The 16,525-nt window shown below is 41.9% G+C and overlaps 1 protein-coding gene across 1 annotated transcript in view; it reads right to left on the minus strand.

Moving 5' to 3' along the window:
- The window catches only part of tspan18b (tetraspanin 18b), a 36,278-nt gene that overhangs the window by 3,781 nt on the left and 15,972 nt on the right, over positions 1 to 16,525 (minus strand). The window contains exons 3-6 of the mRNA XM_017717149.2: positions 6,175 to 6,270; positions 1,079 to 1,273; positions 818 to 892; positions 628 to 726 (exon numbers count right to left, since the gene is read on the minus strand). Coding sequence (XP_017572638.1) covers positions 628 to 726; positions 818 to 892; positions 1,079 to 1,273; positions 6,175 to 6,270 — 465 coding nt within the window. The remainder of the gene's footprint in view (positions 1 to 627; positions 727 to 817; positions 893 to 1,078; positions 1,274 to 6,174; positions 6,271 to 16,525) is intronic.

A 16,525-nucleotide genomic window follows, 5' to 3' on the forward strand; every position in this document is an offset into this window, starting at 1 on the left:
TTTTATGTTAAATTCAGCACACAAACAGTAACTGCAGTAAAAGGTGCAGGAGTGAGTTCTCTGTACAGAACGTGTGACTTCTGACCTGGGGTGCCAAAACTTTTACAATTGACTGTACATAACCGTGATAATTGTTCTGTCTGGCTTAAGTGTTAACAGTTGGGACTCTAACGAGTTCCACTTCTTTTTGTTGCTGCCAGCTGTGTTTGCCTATTAGCTGCGGGCATGTATATCAGGTGCTGTAAATCAAATGCTGTAGTTTTGTAATAAATATGTACTGAACTATTTTATTACACTTGCTTATAAAGAGCTCGATATTTTTTTGGGGGTCTGAAAAGGGAAAAAAGATTTCAGGGCAAGTTCCACTGCTCAAGTCTACATCTGCGTTGACTCAAACCTTTGCCCCTCCAAGGGGTCATCTAACTTCGCTTATACTAATACACCGATGGTGCAGCACTTAAGAAGGCATAAGGGATTCCTCAGAGGTGAACTGGTGAGGTCAAATCGATGCAGGTGACGTTAAGAAGCGTACTGAAACACTATGGCTAGTCCTAGTTGGTCCCCTAACGGACATAACGTGCTGCTTTGAGCATTCAGGCAGTGAAACTGACCAAAGAGCAAACGTACTGTGTTCATTATGGCATTCCATGTGGTGGTGAAGACGTCAGTAGCGTTGAGGCCTTGATAGTGTTTCCTCAGTTCCTTTGTAAAGTGCTCTTTGGTCAGCTGCGTGCAGAAAGATGGAAATGGAGTGACAGCATCAACACAACGCCACAAGCCAGTTTGCAATTGCTAGAAAAATCAGAGAGACACTCACATGCTCCCGGAAAATAAAGGCCAGTATGGCAGCAGCCAGCTCTGCTAGAAATATGATGAGGATGAACATGAAGAACTGCAGAGACAAAAAAGACAAACGTGTCACAGTTCCAATCTAAACTGGTCCTGAATGTCTCGAATACGCTTTCAAGGCAAACCTCACTTACTATAACAAACACACATGGAACTCTGATATACACACACACACACACACACACACACACACACACACACACACACACACACAAACGCGGCCACCTACAAAGAGCAGCAGACACTTGTTCTCTCTTATGGCTCCACAGCAGCCCAGAAAGCCCAGCAGGAACAGCATGCCGCCCATAGCTAGTATGATGTGGACTCCAGTGAAGAGGAGGGGGTTGGTAGCCACAATCTCTCTAAAGTCTGTGGGGTCCACCAGCACCCATATCCCGACTCCAAGGAGAAAGGACCCTCCCAGCTGAGAGAGGGGCAGAGAAAAAGTGTTCATTGTTGACCATCTGTCACAGCTTCTGGCGAAATATTGCGCCCTGATAATATCCAGAGGCGTTTGATCATAGCTTCCTCAGCTTAATTTCTTCTGAATGACTGTTTACTGTAGAACGTGTATTGCGGTCTCTACAGGAGGCATGAAAACAATACCCCATGCACATCATCTCAATAACAGCAACGCTGGCTTCTGCTGCTAAAGATGTTAATATCTCCTTTCCAGGTTACAGGAAGCACTTAAACCAGCAGACAGCACCCAGGAAGAAGAGAGAATTAGAAAATAAGTGGTAGATATGTGCTGATATTAAAAAAAGTTTTTCATGATATCATCATATTGTAGTCAGAACAAAACTAAAGCACAGCCCCAGGCAGCAATCTGCAGGCTTCGAGCACCAAGAGGCCAATAAGGCCAATGTGTCAGCCTCTGGCTGTAGAAGACACACAGATGATGCCTGGATTTTTCAGAAAGGCCTCTAGTTCATGTAAGTAATCACTAAAGGAGATGTCCACAAAGGTTTATACAGATCCATCTGGGAATCAAACCCAGGACCTGACTCTTTCATGGTAAACCACAAGCAGCCCAATGTGGCGCTGCTATTTTTTAAACATCATAAAATGTGATATAATTGATAACTGAATAATAGACTTATAAATAGATAATGAGATAATAGAGCTGAGTATTAATTAAGCATATCCCCTCCATGAGTCGTTCTGTATATGTTGTCAGGCAATCGCTGATGAATTCAGAGACTGTGATTTATTCCAGTCTTGCAGACAAACTTAAAAGATTTTCTCAACATTGCTGATAATTTTGTGAACTTTCTGTGAACTTTTCATTAAATATTTGCCACAGTTTACGTCTCTTGATGTGTTTGGAACTGTTTTTTAATCTTGGGGAGAAAATGTTTTAGACTGCTGGATTAAGCACTGCAGGGGCCACTAAGGCTGATTCAAACTCCAGAGGCTTCCTCGGCTGATTATTGTGTATGTATGTATGAAATTGAGTATCACTGGTGGATGTAAAGCCCGTTCTATAAGCTTGGCCAGACTGATTGAACCAATTCATGCAGCCATATTGTGCTTAAAAGGAAAGAAATGAAGATAATTACGACAATACGATTTAACCTTGATTTAAGACCAAATCTGAGAGGATTTAATTAAAATGTAAGGACTAGTATGAAAGAAAATAAAAACACTTCAAATTTTGAGGAATTCCCAAAAAATAACAGTTTCTTTAAAAGACTTGTATTTGCAAAATTGTCACTCAGTTGAATACAAGCCGAAATGTTTCTTTGCCACAAGGCAGATGCAGCAAAGCTTGTGATTGTTCTGCAATTTTGTTTGCGATCGATTTGCAGTTCCTGCTTACTCCCTGCAGAGACAGCAAGACCTCAATCTGTGAAATAAATGGGTTTGAGTAAAATTACAGGACTGCCTTTGAAATTTTAGAACAAGTGTTTGCAGAGTTTTAGGTCTAAATAAGATCTGCAGTTTGACATGGTTATAATTTCCTTACCTTACTTTTAGAAAAAAGACACTAGACTCAAAAAAAGCTTTCTCAACTGACATGCAAGTGAAATTTGATTACAGTCAGACCATCACTAATGGATTTCTAGCCCCTCAGTCAGAATAAGCCAGGCGGGATGTACTGATTTATATCCTGCAGCCATACTGTAAATAATGCCACAATGCAAGAGCTTTAAAAATCATTCTTAAATGTTGATTTGCTAGAAAACAACTGAGGCTTTTAAGACTTGTATTTGCTGAATTTTCAGGTTCAGTGGAAAACAAAGCATTCAGAAACTTTCTGTGCCATGAAATTTTATTTTTATTATTGACGTTGGACATCTAGTTCCTATCGCCACCTCTGTGAACAATTCTAACTAACTTTGAATACTCCCTGCACAAACACCAAGTAAAGCACGGTGTGACAGCGCAGTGAACCTAGAGCTCATCTAAAACTCTCTGCTGGAACTGCAACTTAAAGTAAAATGCAGTCATAGTTTTTTCTGTGTGTCCCATTAGCAAAACTACGCGTGTTGAAAATCATGACATACACTCTTAATATCAACACACATCTACATAAAAATTCTCACACATTCAGTGATGGGCAGTGCAAGAGCACAGCCTCTGCGGTAAAACAGTGGGGTTTGGAAAGCTGTGCTGCTTCTGCCGTTTCTGCTTCCTGCAATCTTCACGAATGGAACCCTACATCCCTGCACCTCCCTCCAACCACACACACCAGCCCCCATCCCAACCAACAAAAAAAGGCTTGGGTAGAGGCCAGGATGAAGATAAAACAGCTGGAGGGATTAATGTATGCATGTGTGTGTGTCTTCTGAGATAAGAGCTCCATGCACACACACACACACACACCTTACCCCATCTCTCCCGCTCCCATGAGCCAGATTTGGAAATCTTTTCATGGACGGCATTAGCAATCCGTCAGTCTGTCAGGCTGAGGCTTCTTTAGCAGGCACTAATTTAAACCATCAACGGCGGTTTGATAAAGCTTGACTATATCAGCACGTGGCTGTCTAACAAACAACAGCACAGCTTTGAGCTAGTAATTCAGGTTAGGCTGTGTTTCTGGAAGAAATACCAGTTTGTAATTGTATGAAAACCAAAGGGTCCATGTTAACAAGACGGTTATCCATGTAGCTTGACTGGCTCTCAGTATCTCTGCTGTTACAAGATTATCCAAGGAGATTCTTCAGATGCTTTCCACAAATTTGAGCCTAATTAAATTGCACAGGAAGCATATCACAAAAAACCCTCACCTGGGACTGTCACAATTATCACAATCACATACTTGCAATATTTTCCATAATTGTTAACTTGCACAATTCCATTTTTCATCAGTGCATCAATGGGTCTTAATAAACCAAGCAAATGCCTCACTTCTGACCGGTGCTGTAAAGCTTTAGAGAGCAGCACAGAGCAACGTTTGTTTTCCTGAGCTTGAGCTGCATTTATCCTTAGTTGGAAGACATTAAGCATCAACATACCATGATAAAAACAACAATTACATCGTTAATCACAATTACTTACATGACAATTAATGCTCAGATAAAATTGACTGATCATGATTGAATTTAAATGTTACTGAAATCTCTTTCACCTGCAGCAAACCGTTCTGCACTGCATTTATACAATATAATCATCATCATATCGCAGCAATAGGAGTCAAAACAATTCTCTTTCTACTACATAATGAGGACCATTGTTCTACAATTCACAGGAGAAAGCAAAGTTCAGAAATGGAGAATTACACAAACTGTATTCAGCTGCTGTAGCTGGAATGTCACACTCCAGCTTTGTTTCTGTAAACACTCTATTAAAGCTATAAAATATATAGTTATAAAGTACACAAAAGGCCTTTTCTCTCAAATATTCTTCACAAATGTGTCTGAATCTGTTAGTGAGCGCTTCTCCTCTGCCGAGATAATCCATCCGCCTCACAGGGCACATCAAGATCCTGATTAGACGGCATGATTATTGCACAGGTGTGCCTTAAGCTGGCCACAGTAAAGGCCACTCTAAAACGCTCACATTCAATGGCGTCTGGCACGTTGGAGAGGTCTTCTCTTCCCGGATGAATCCCGGTTTTCACTGTAGAAGGCAGATGTAGGACTGCGTCTATGGCATCGTGTGGGTGAGCGGTTTGCTGATGTCAGCGTTGTGAATCGAGTGGCCCATGGCGGCGGTGGGGTTATGGTATGGGAAGGTGTATGTTATGGACCACGAACACAGGTGCATTTTATTGATGGCATTCTGAAGGCCAGTGATACCGTGACGAGATCCTGAGGCCCACTGCTGTGCCATTCATCCACGGCCATCACCTCCTGTTGCAGCATGATGATGCTCGGCCCCATGTTGCAAGGATCCCGATTCCTGGAAGCTGAAAACATCCCAGTTCTTGCATGGCCAGCATCCTCACCGGACAGGTCACCCATTGAGCATGTTTGGGATGCTCTGGATCGGCGTATACGGCAGCGTGTTCCAGTACCTGCAATATCCAGCAACTTCGCACAGCCATTGGAGAGGAGTGGACCGACAGTCCACAGGCCACAATCAACAACCTGATCAACTCATTTACATTTACAGCATTTAGCAGACGCTCTTATCCAGAGAGACTTACAAGAAGTGCTTTGTCAATCTAGAGAAAGTATCTCTGCTAGTTACCAGTAGGTTAGAGAGAGAGACGGTCCTGAGCTCAGATACTGATAGAAACACAGTCACTGATACAGAGAGAAAAGGAGCAGAGCTGAGCACAGAACTCTGTGCCATTCAATGCAATACAATAACAATAAGATACAATACAATAAATAAAATAAGTGCAGGTTATAGTTCAATGCTCATCCCAACTCAAAGGAGATGTGCTGCACTGCGTGAGGCAAATGGTGGTCACACCAGATACTGACTGGTTTTCTGACCCCCCCGGACCCCCCAATACAGTAAAACTGCACATTTCAGAGTGGCCTTTTACTGTGGCCAGCTTAAGGCACACCTGTGCAATAATCATGCCGTCTAATCAGGATCTTGATGTGACCTGTGAGGCGGATGGATTATCTCGGCAGAGGAGAAGCGCTCACTAACAGATTCAGACACATTTGTGAAGAATATTTGAGAGAAAAGGCCTTTTGTGTACAGAGAAAAAGTCTCAGATCTTTGAGTTCAGCTCATGAAAAATGGGAGGAAAAACAAAAGTAGTGTTTATATTTTTGTTCAGTGTATAAACAGTATCGCACCACAAATTCACAATTTTAGCATCTTCTTACTAAAAGTGACAGACGGTAAGTTTACAGGGGAAAATGATTGAATGCTGGTGCTGCTCAGTGAGGGACACAAAGCAGAAGGATAAATACTCACAAAGATGAGGAAGTTAAAGACAAACATGAGATACTTGATGCAGCTGAGGCAATCTCCCTCCATGCTGGTCTCTCTTGCTGAAGCCTCCCCAAGACCCTTCGGGGGGGAAAAGCATGACTTGTAAATGAACTCATCCTAAAGCAGATACTCAGATAAACATACAAAACGTTCAGTTGAACAAGCAGTAGAAATGGTACAAAACAAGACGACACACCAACAGCTACGACAGTCTCTGGTGAATTTGAGGACTTTCATAGCTGTTTACTCAAATATGCAAAAGTGAATCACTGGAATTTTCAGGAAGAAACGGTCCTGAACCTCAAACCACAGGACTTGAAAATGTGTCTTTTTCAGTGTAATTGAATGACAGAAGCTCCTTCTGCTGCAGAGCACCTGCTCTGTCCAATAAAACACTCAGTGAGATGAAGGCCTTTCAGAGCACCACTTTACTTAAATGAACCAGGGCCCTTTTCATTACTTTGAGGGGCTGCTGTCCTGAACTGACACAACCGCCTGCCGCAATGCAACACCACCAAAGCCTAATTACACTGAAGAATCAGTTTCAAACTGACCAAAGCAGTCACCTCGAAATGGTTACGGAACCTAATTGTACTTTCACCATGTTCATAACCAGCCTATCTAAAAGCCATGTTAAATGTTCTTTCTCTACACGGTACTGAAATATATTGGGTTCTCCTTTCTCAGTTTTGGTTCCTGTCTAGGTGTTTCTGTTTGCCTAGTTTGCTTGTTCCTGATCCCAGATCTCTGTAAAGCACGGAATGTAGGAATGTATAAAACACAATGTGAATAAAACTGAAGTTAAACTGTAATGGTGACTGAATGGTGGCATACCATGTATTAAAACACACAGATATACAAACAACTTGAGAGAGAGAGAGAGAGAGAGAGAGAGAGAGAGGGAGGGGGGGGGGGCACAGAGAGAGAGAGAGAGAGAGAGAGAGAGAGAGAGAGAGAGAAAGAGAGAGAGAGAGAGAGAGAGAGAGAGAGAGAGAGAGAGGGGGGGGGGGGCAGAGAGAGAGAGAGAGAGAGAGAGAGAGAGAGAGACAGAGAGACAGAGAGAGAGAGAGAGAGAGAGAGACAGAGAGACAGAGAGAGAGAGAGAGAGAAAGAGAGAGAGAGGGGGGGAGACAGAGAGAGAGAGAGAGAAAGAGAGAGAGAGAGAGAGAGAGAGAGAGAGGGAGAGAGAGAAAGAGAGACAGAGAGAGAGACAGAGAGAGAGAGAGAGAGAGAGAGAGAGAGAGAGAGAGAGAGAGAGAGAGAGAGAGAGAGGGAGAGAGAGAGACAGAGAGGGAGAGAGAGAGAGAGAGAGAGAGAGGGAGAGAGGGAGAGAGAGAGAGAGGGAGAGAGGGAGAGAGAGAGACAGAGAGAGAGAGGGAGAGCGAGAGAGAGAGAGAGGGAGAAAGGGAGGGAGAGAGTGAGAGGGAGAGAGTGAGAGAGAGTGTGGGGGAGAGAGAGAGAGAGAGAGAGGGAGATTGGGAGAGAGAGAGAGAGAGAGAGAGAGAGAGAGAGAGAGAGAGAGAGAGAGGGAGAGAACAAGAATAAGAACTAGAACAAAAATATGTTTTCTGAAGCTGTATAGCTCAAAATGGACCTGGGCAGTGTGAAAAGTCTATGTGCTAGAACTTTGTTTTATCACAAATCATTACTCAGATCAGATCATTACTCAGATCATATAAACTCTGGTATGAATATATGACTCCAAGTGGTCAACAGACTGAGAAATGCCTTTATGTCTGCTGGTGGAGGCACAAATGCCACAAAGCATCTACAAATGCCAGAACTGACCTCTCTATTAAAATAATCTTTTAAGTTATTATTTGAACCTTTTCTTTACTAATTAACTCTTCATCACCAACCTGGATGACTAAACTGTCCCATAGCTGAAATTAAACGCATCCTCTGAATCAAACTGATGGACTCCTGGTATCGATTGTGTCTTTGTTAAGCAGCTAAACATTTATGGAGCCCTCAGGACTGTTAGGCTATTAATTATCCTCTATCACTTCAGAGGCCAAGCAAGGATGTTTTAAACGAGGTGTACATGAATTACCATAATTAGCATCACTCGCCTTTATTTGACCACTTCATGCTCTACCTAGAGAGTCCTGCTGGTCATGGGATGGATCAAGCCAAGTTCCTATTTAGAGTATGCGGGTGGAAAACAGCCGGGCCAGTATAAATCAATCTTGCAGAGGAGTCAGGAGAAAACGCAGGGTAAGCAGACTCGCCTTTCCCATGGCTCTGTGGCTCTCATCGATTAGACTCATGGAGCTACGGAGCCCACAGTAGACAGGGAAAGACTTTGCTAGAGAGACTACAGGCCCAGGGCAGCACATTTATAGGACAAAACACACAATAGCAGTTCTTATGCTGACATCATCCAAACCAAAAGCAGACGCAGTGCAAATGTGCAGTGCAGTTCATCTCTCCAGAGCGTGCAGCAGCTGATTACAGGACCTGCAGAACAGAGTAACTGTTCAGAGTAGCTGTGGGAGTCGTGGGAATGTTCCCTGGAAGTCACAGTATGATTAATATGAACATAGATTAGTACACACACACACACACACACACACACACACACACACACACACACACACACACACAATCACGTGCACATGAAAAAGAAAAACATTACCTAAATTATAATATATATACGTGCCCTCGCTATTCTAGGGTTTGGGGTTTGGGGTTACATTCATGCTAAAACTTTGTCTGTGAAGCTGCTTTGTGACAACATCCGTTGTAAAAAGCACTACAAATAAATTTGACTTGACAAAGAGAAAACAGCAACAAAGCAATGACTTGAAACACATCAGTGAAAATAATCCTCTTTTAAAGACCATCAAACACTCGGGCTGAGTCAACAAAGACTCCATCACCATTTAAATTTAATCTACAATCTACATAAAGCATTTTGTGCCCCATTCAGTAAACTCGTCTAAAGAATTTCAATCTTGCAAACCGATACCCTCGATGAGCCAAAATAAAGTCTCTTCTAAAATGGAATGCAAATTCCTTCAGGCTTCAGAAGACAACTGATTTGCATTTTAACTGCTTTACGCTTTACAAGCAATTACCATTAAGTAATTAACTGATTAGTATATTTAGAAATCTCACTGCATACAGAGAGTGTCATTGCTGAAGTAGCCAAATAGCACAGAAAGGCAGAAGACTGCTAGATGCCATTCGTGGTGTAAGCAGCTTTGTTTGTGTTTGTGTAGTAGTCACTGGCATCGGGGCAAATGATCTGCCCTGTTGTGCAAATCAATGTTTTAAGAGGTTTCAACTTGACAGTCCAAAATAATTCAGCTACATGTCAAATCATCTTCCTCAACCTATTTTGCCAACTTATAGCCACTTACAGTATCACCACTGCTCTGCCCTGAGATATCTCTGAGGAAACAGGCATAAGATTGAGCCAGTACGTGTGTTTTCTATGAAAGAGAGCTTTCTTCTGCACATAGCACACATATTCCCCTTGAGGCTGACCTTTTCAACTTGATTAATCCACTGTCTGCTGTAAATGCCCCTCCCTTGCAACCAAGGACAAGTTCATTAGCTCAACAACAAGGAAACCATGTTCCCTGTCCTTCACCCTTATTCTACACTCAAACAGAGCTGATATCATACTGACCCTATTCCTTCACCAAAGCAAAAAGCAGCATCACATTTATATCCCTTCATGGTATCCATAACAAAAGCATGGGACTGGATACAAGCTGAGCTACAGAACGAGGCCAACGACTATAAAAAAGAACATTCTCTGAAAACATCTTCTTTTTCTGTGGAATTCCATATTTGCAGTGTGAACAGGACTGTGAAAGAGATTAGGTTAAAAATGACATTCCACAATCCATCCATCCATCCATCCATCCATCCATCCATCCATTTTCTAAGGCGGTTCTCCGTCAGGGTCGCGGGGGGGTGCTGGAGCCTATACCAGCAGTCTTCGGGCGGAAGGCAGGATACACCCTGGACAGGTCGCCAGTCCATCGCAGGGCAGACAGACAGACACTCACACCTAGGGGCAATGTAGCATTTCCAACTGGCCTGACTGCATGTCTTTGGACTGTGGGAGGAAACCGGAGAACCCGGGGGAGAACATGCAAACTGCACACAGAGAGGACCCCGGTTACCCGGCAGGGGAATCGAACCCAGGCCCTCCTTGCTGTGAGGCAACAGCGCTGCCCACCGTGCCGCCTTCCACAGTTCACAGACATTCATAATATCTGAAGAAGCAGATACAGTGGCACTGATGTGACGCACAGCTCCTATAAAACATGAAAAGCTGTTTGACTGTGCAGAATTTTTACCCTGCTAAATGTTGAGTGAGTGACAAGACAGTTCCATGAGGTCTTTAGCATAATTAAAAACACTTGTAAAAGTTTCGCTGCACTTTTTAATAGACATCGCATTTACGCCAAACAGGGGGAAACGGTGGTCTGAATTATGTTTAACAGAAAAGATCGATTCATTTCAAATTTAGCCTTATAATACCTCGACTACCAGTATGCATGCATATATGTTATTGTGATATTGTGATAAGTTTATGGCACAATATGATTCTCTGAGTGTATCAGCGTGTCTAAAACACTTGTATCATCACAAAAATATACTCGGCACTTTTAAGCCAGTTATAGAAAGCTTGTAAACAACAACAACCAGTGTACAGTACCAGAGCAAGTTATAAATAGTTGATGAAATATGAACCCATTATGTGAATATCACATTTTTAAAACTTATTTTTCCTTTTTTTTAAATGCTGGTGCATTTTGTCTGTTTCAACTTAGCAAATCACAGAAAAATAAAAAATTGTGATAGCGTGAAAATGTCTTCAAGCATTGTGGTGTTATATATATATATTTTTTTTTTCAGCTATGATCAGATTACAATAACTCAATGTTTTGTCTTAGTAAGTAAAAACAAATGAAGTCCAATAGCAATAAATTAAATAACTAACAAAAAAACAGTTACTCATCAATAGAGTATGAGACTATTTTAATAAAAAGTATTTGACAAAAATACCATATAGTACAAAATATGACACGCACCTGTATCCTGAAACAAGGCCGCTTAAAGGCTGCTAGAGATTTATTTCAAATGTGTACATAATTACATAATTACTGTATAAGTACTTAATTATCTTCACTTAAGTTGATGCAAAATATTTAACTTGTGTGGAACCGATGTACAAATCTGAATCTTGTAAATTCAACCAAGGTCCAAATTTGGTTACGATAAAATCTCTGATGCCCCTTAAATCAGAATATTTGAGCCCATATTGACTTATTCAATTTATTATACTATGTTAAAGGGGAACTCCACTGACTTTGCAAAATTACTTAATCATTTAATGGTTTATAAACCAACAAAATCTTACAGAGTTTGGTGTGAAATTGTGCCTTTCCAGAGAAATTTCCAGAGTCAGAATTGTTACTAGGACTAGCAACCAGATGTCCAAGCATTTAATGGCTTTATAAGCCAGCTTCTCTTTCAAATTTTCCCGTTCCACCTTAAATGGTGCCTGAGGTGTCAGAGTGTAACTGCTGCGCCATTTAAGGTGGAACGGGAAAATTCGAATGAGAATTTCAATTTTCAAATTTCAAATTTCGCCATCATTCTGAACAACGGTGTCACCGGTGAGGTGCACCTGTGATCTATCGCAGCTCCTTTAATGAATAAGATAAGATAAGATAATCCTTTATTAGTCCCACAGCGGGGAAATTCACATAATAACGTTACTCACATAAGCTATGAATTTTGCTGCCACAGTGCGACGCAATTCCAGCAACCCAAACAAAATGAAACACGGGCAGGGTGGAGAGGTACATGCACATTCCTTCAAATTGAGCCCTGTTAACTAACATCAGTGTAACTAAATAAAACCTTACAAGGCTCGTATATGTTCTCCAGTCATTTGGGGTAGCAGATAAAACGGTGATATTTGCAGCGCAGACATACTTGGCAAATTTCTCTAGAAAGGCGCATTTCACAATGCAATGAAAAAAACGTATAGCACTGTCAATTTTTAATACTTCATTTTCAGGAATTTCAACTACACACACGAGAGAGAGCTGTATACAAAAAAAATCCAGATTACATTAAAGCATTTAGACTTCCACTGAGTTGAGAATTACAAGAGGTGAGATCGGTAATATGATGCTATAGCAGGAATGGAACTAGGTAAGGAAGCAGGTAAGGAAAGGACGTCGGACTCTCTCAAAATGACCAGTTCTATAGTACCTTAGCCTCTCGTTGAAAAGCAGAAATCATTTACACTCTCTGAATATTACTCTCTTAGCTGTTGCCATATTACCAGGCCAAGAGCCTTTCATTCACAACTGGGTAATGTGAGGTGAGCATCTGAACAGGCAGCCTTTCAGCAGGGCAAATCTGTTTCTGTTTCAAATTCCACGCTTTGCACCGCGCTTGGTGATGTAAGGCTTGGATGCAGCTGCTTGGGAATGGAAACCTTTTCCATGAAGCTCTCTAAGCACTGTTTTAAAGCTCATCTGAAGGCCTCCACTGACCCAGTTGCTGCCGTTCCCAATCACTTCCACTTTGTTATAATCCCACTGACAGTGGACTGTGGAATATTTAGTAGTGAGGAAATTTCCCGACTGGACTTGCTGCACAGGTGGCGTCCGATCACGGCACCACGCTGGAATTCACTGAGCTCCTGAGAGCGACCCATTCTTTCACTAATGTCTGTAGAAGCAGTCTGCAGGCCGAGGGGCTCGGCTTTATACACCTGTGGCCACGGAAGTGACTGGAACACCTGAATTCGTGATCTGGATGGGTGTCTGAATACTTTTGGCAATATAATGTATATTAACATGTAACTGGAAAAAAGTCAAAGCAACCTGAAACTATGACAACAGACAAGAGCCGAGAGGTACCGATTTAGAGAAAAGCTTGGCTACACCCCTCGCCTTGGAAGGAAAGGCAGATTGATACACTTGTGGTATCCATTTGGCCCCGAGACTTCTTCGTTCAGTGGATTTTGTGTCTCCTGCAGAACAATAAATGCCAGCTGCAAGAGTTTTTAAAAGAGCGAAACCTTTTCTCTTCTAACTTGGTGCCCCCATACCTTGGACGTTCAAGTTGGTAAATGTGGTGGTACCTCCTACATCCATTTTTTCATTAGCCTTCATGTCTAAAGGACAGGGTCCATTAATAAAGTCAACATGAAAATAAAATATAATAAAACATATATGTAGTCTGGTAAAATAAAAGTACCAACAGCATAAGCAACTAACAAACCTTTTCATCCCAAAGCTTTCACAAAGGAAACACCTAAACCCCAACATACTCACAGAGACAGGACGCAAGAGCAGGACCTGTGTAACATCGACACTAACCTGACACACCGAGCCCAACTAAAACCACTCCCCTGCTCGGGGTTACAGGATAAACTAATTGCTGTTTAATTACACTGACACAGAAGACCTTATACTATTCACAGGCCTTCTCATGGTCATGGTGCAACTTTGCTACCATACGTATGAGGCTTCCGCCCAGCAGCAGACTTTGGCTCCGCACAGAGCACTATTCTATTGACGTTTATGGGTTTTGAGACAACCCGCTTTTTAGCTCACAGAGCTTTTAGAGTTGTAGGTTGCCCCTAAGCAACCTCTAAGTAGGCTGCCTCTAAGACTTTTGACCCATATATATATATATATATATATATATATATATATATATACACACACGCATACACACACACACACACACACAAAATAAAACACACTGCTCTTTATCTGCTGTAACAAGGCACATTTCCCCCAGTGGGATAATAAAAGTCTATCTTATCTTTTCTTATAATATCTATCTCCGGGTCATATGTGTGTGTGTCTTTGCATAACTATTGACTTAACTACACTGCATATATACACAATGGAAGCGATTGTGAATTGTGATGTCAAATGAGGAGCACATGTTTGGCTGCGTGTCCTCACAAACTATTTGAATTTGTGGATACACTGTTAGTGTAAAGTAACTGTCATAACCTTTAAATTAAGGTTGCTAGTATGTCCCTCCATTGCCTCCCATGACAAAAATGAGAAACACCACACCTCCACCTTTAGCTACTGTATTTGATATAACTCTAATACAGCCTTTTACTTTGGCTTCAAGAGGAAGAAAATAAAAACAGTGGACATGTAAAAGCTTAAAGTTTGTTTTTAGCACTGCAAGTAACCTTTAACCTTCTTAGCACGACAACAGATGTGGTAAATTGCCTCTTTGTTTAGAAAACAAACAGGCTTTCATACAGTAGGCAAAAACAGAGAGCCCAAAGCAGGAAGACTTTTATATCTAGACTGACTCTCTGGAGACTCTCAACACTATTAGAGCAGTGGTTCCCAATCTGGAATACTCCTGCCTTGCATATTTTAGTGGCTTCCTGCTCCAAAACACCCACTTCAACTGAGTCTGGGTTTGGTGACTAGCTGATTGGAACAGGTGTGTCAGAGCAGACAAAACAAAACAGGACCAGGGAACGCCGAGGTCAGATTCCCCAGAAAACTGAAATGTATCTCAATATGTTGCTGATATTCCGTAATACTCTACATTTTTAGATTGGACTGAGCCCCTAACATTGTAATGCTGACTTTAAAGCACAAGTTGAACAGCTATTGCATGAGTGAATACTAAGGGGGTCTGACCACAACTGACTGAATCAAAACCTTTAAGATACACAAATATTAATATCACATTCCATTAAAAGTAAATCATGCTGTATCTATAAACTGACATGGATTCATCACATCAACTTCTCTCTGTAAACATAAGGTATGACATAAAAAGCCCGAAAGAGCTTATAAACCTTCAAAGAGCCATCATAGTAGGATAAACGTCACAGGCTTGATTACTATTGCCCAAGAACATTTGTCGAAGCCTGCGAAATGTAGCGTCGACGTTCCCACATCCGCCTCTGAAACAGCCTTCACACCCATCGTACCTCCACAACCAGCCACAAGACTAAACATTTCAATAAAGAAGTAAATGCACTGAGATCTTTCTTGGAAAAGCAAAACCGTGTGAACTTGCACATGGGGCCAACGTAACATTACAGTCGACAGAGAAGTGTGTGGCACCACACTTCACTTCACTGCTTCACCACTGGCTTCACTTCACTACTTCACCACTGGCTTCACTTCACCACTGGCTTCACTTCACTGCTTCACCACTGGCTTCACTTCACTACTTCACTATTGGCTTCAATTCACTGCTTCACCACTGGCTTCACTTCACTGCTTCACCACTGGCTTCACTTCACTGCTTCACCACTGGCTTCACTTCACTGCTTCACCACTGGCTTCACTTCACTACTTCACCACTGGCTTCACTTCACTGCTTCACCACTGGCTTCACTTCACTGCTTCACCACTGGCTTCACTTCACTACTTCACCACTGGCTTCACTTCACTGCTTCACCACTGGCTTCACTTCACTGCTTCACCACTGGCTTCACTTCACTGCTTCACCACTGGCTTCACTTCACTGCTTCACCACTGGCTTCACTTCACTACTTCACTATTGGCTTCACTTCACTGCTTCACCACTGGCTTCACTTCACTGCTTCACCACTGGCTTCACTTCACTGCTTCACCACTGGCTTCACTTCACTACTTCACTATTGGCTTCACTTCACTGCTTCACCACTGGCTTCACTTCACTGCTTCACCACTGGCTTCACTTCACTACTTCACTATTGGCTTCACTTCACTGCTTCACCACTGGCTTCACTTCACTGCTTCACCACTGGCTTCACTTCACTACTTCACTATTGGCTTCACTTCACTGCTTCACCACTGGCTTCACTTCACTACTTCACTATTGGCTTCACTTCACTGCTTCACCACTGGCTAATCAGAATGTATTCAATCGGATTGGCAAAAATCTATGCATGTAAACACAAACTCACTAGAAGCTGGACATTCTCCATACAAGTGCATTCATATAATCACTTGGAACCCCTTGAGTGCACACAGATGATCTCCATTTAACTACATATATGACTTAATACCAATTGGCTTCAACAATGAAGGTTTAGTAGAGTCATAATAAGGCAATTAGTGTACTTATGCAACCATGTACTGTACTTTGTGTTTTATATTTGCAATTAACATAAGTTGCTTTGCAGAGATCTGTTCGCACTTTGCTGTGAGTCTTTCTGTTTATTAATTTAATAAATGAATCAACTGTGATTTAATGTTCTATGATAATAAAACATGAAAACTACCAAGAGGTCAATATTTATACTGTAATTGATCTTTATTAATATTGCTGACCTGTTCTTGTCAGAGGTTAGCGATAATTGTCACTG

Source organism: Pygocentrus nattereri, chromosome 7 (assembly GCF_015220715.1).
Source record: "Pygocentrus nattereri isolate fPygNat1 chromosome 7, fPygNat1.pri, whole genome shotgun sequence".
NCBI lineage: Eukaryota > Metazoa > Chordata > Actinopteri > Characiformes > Serrasalmidae > Pygocentrus > Pygocentrus nattereri.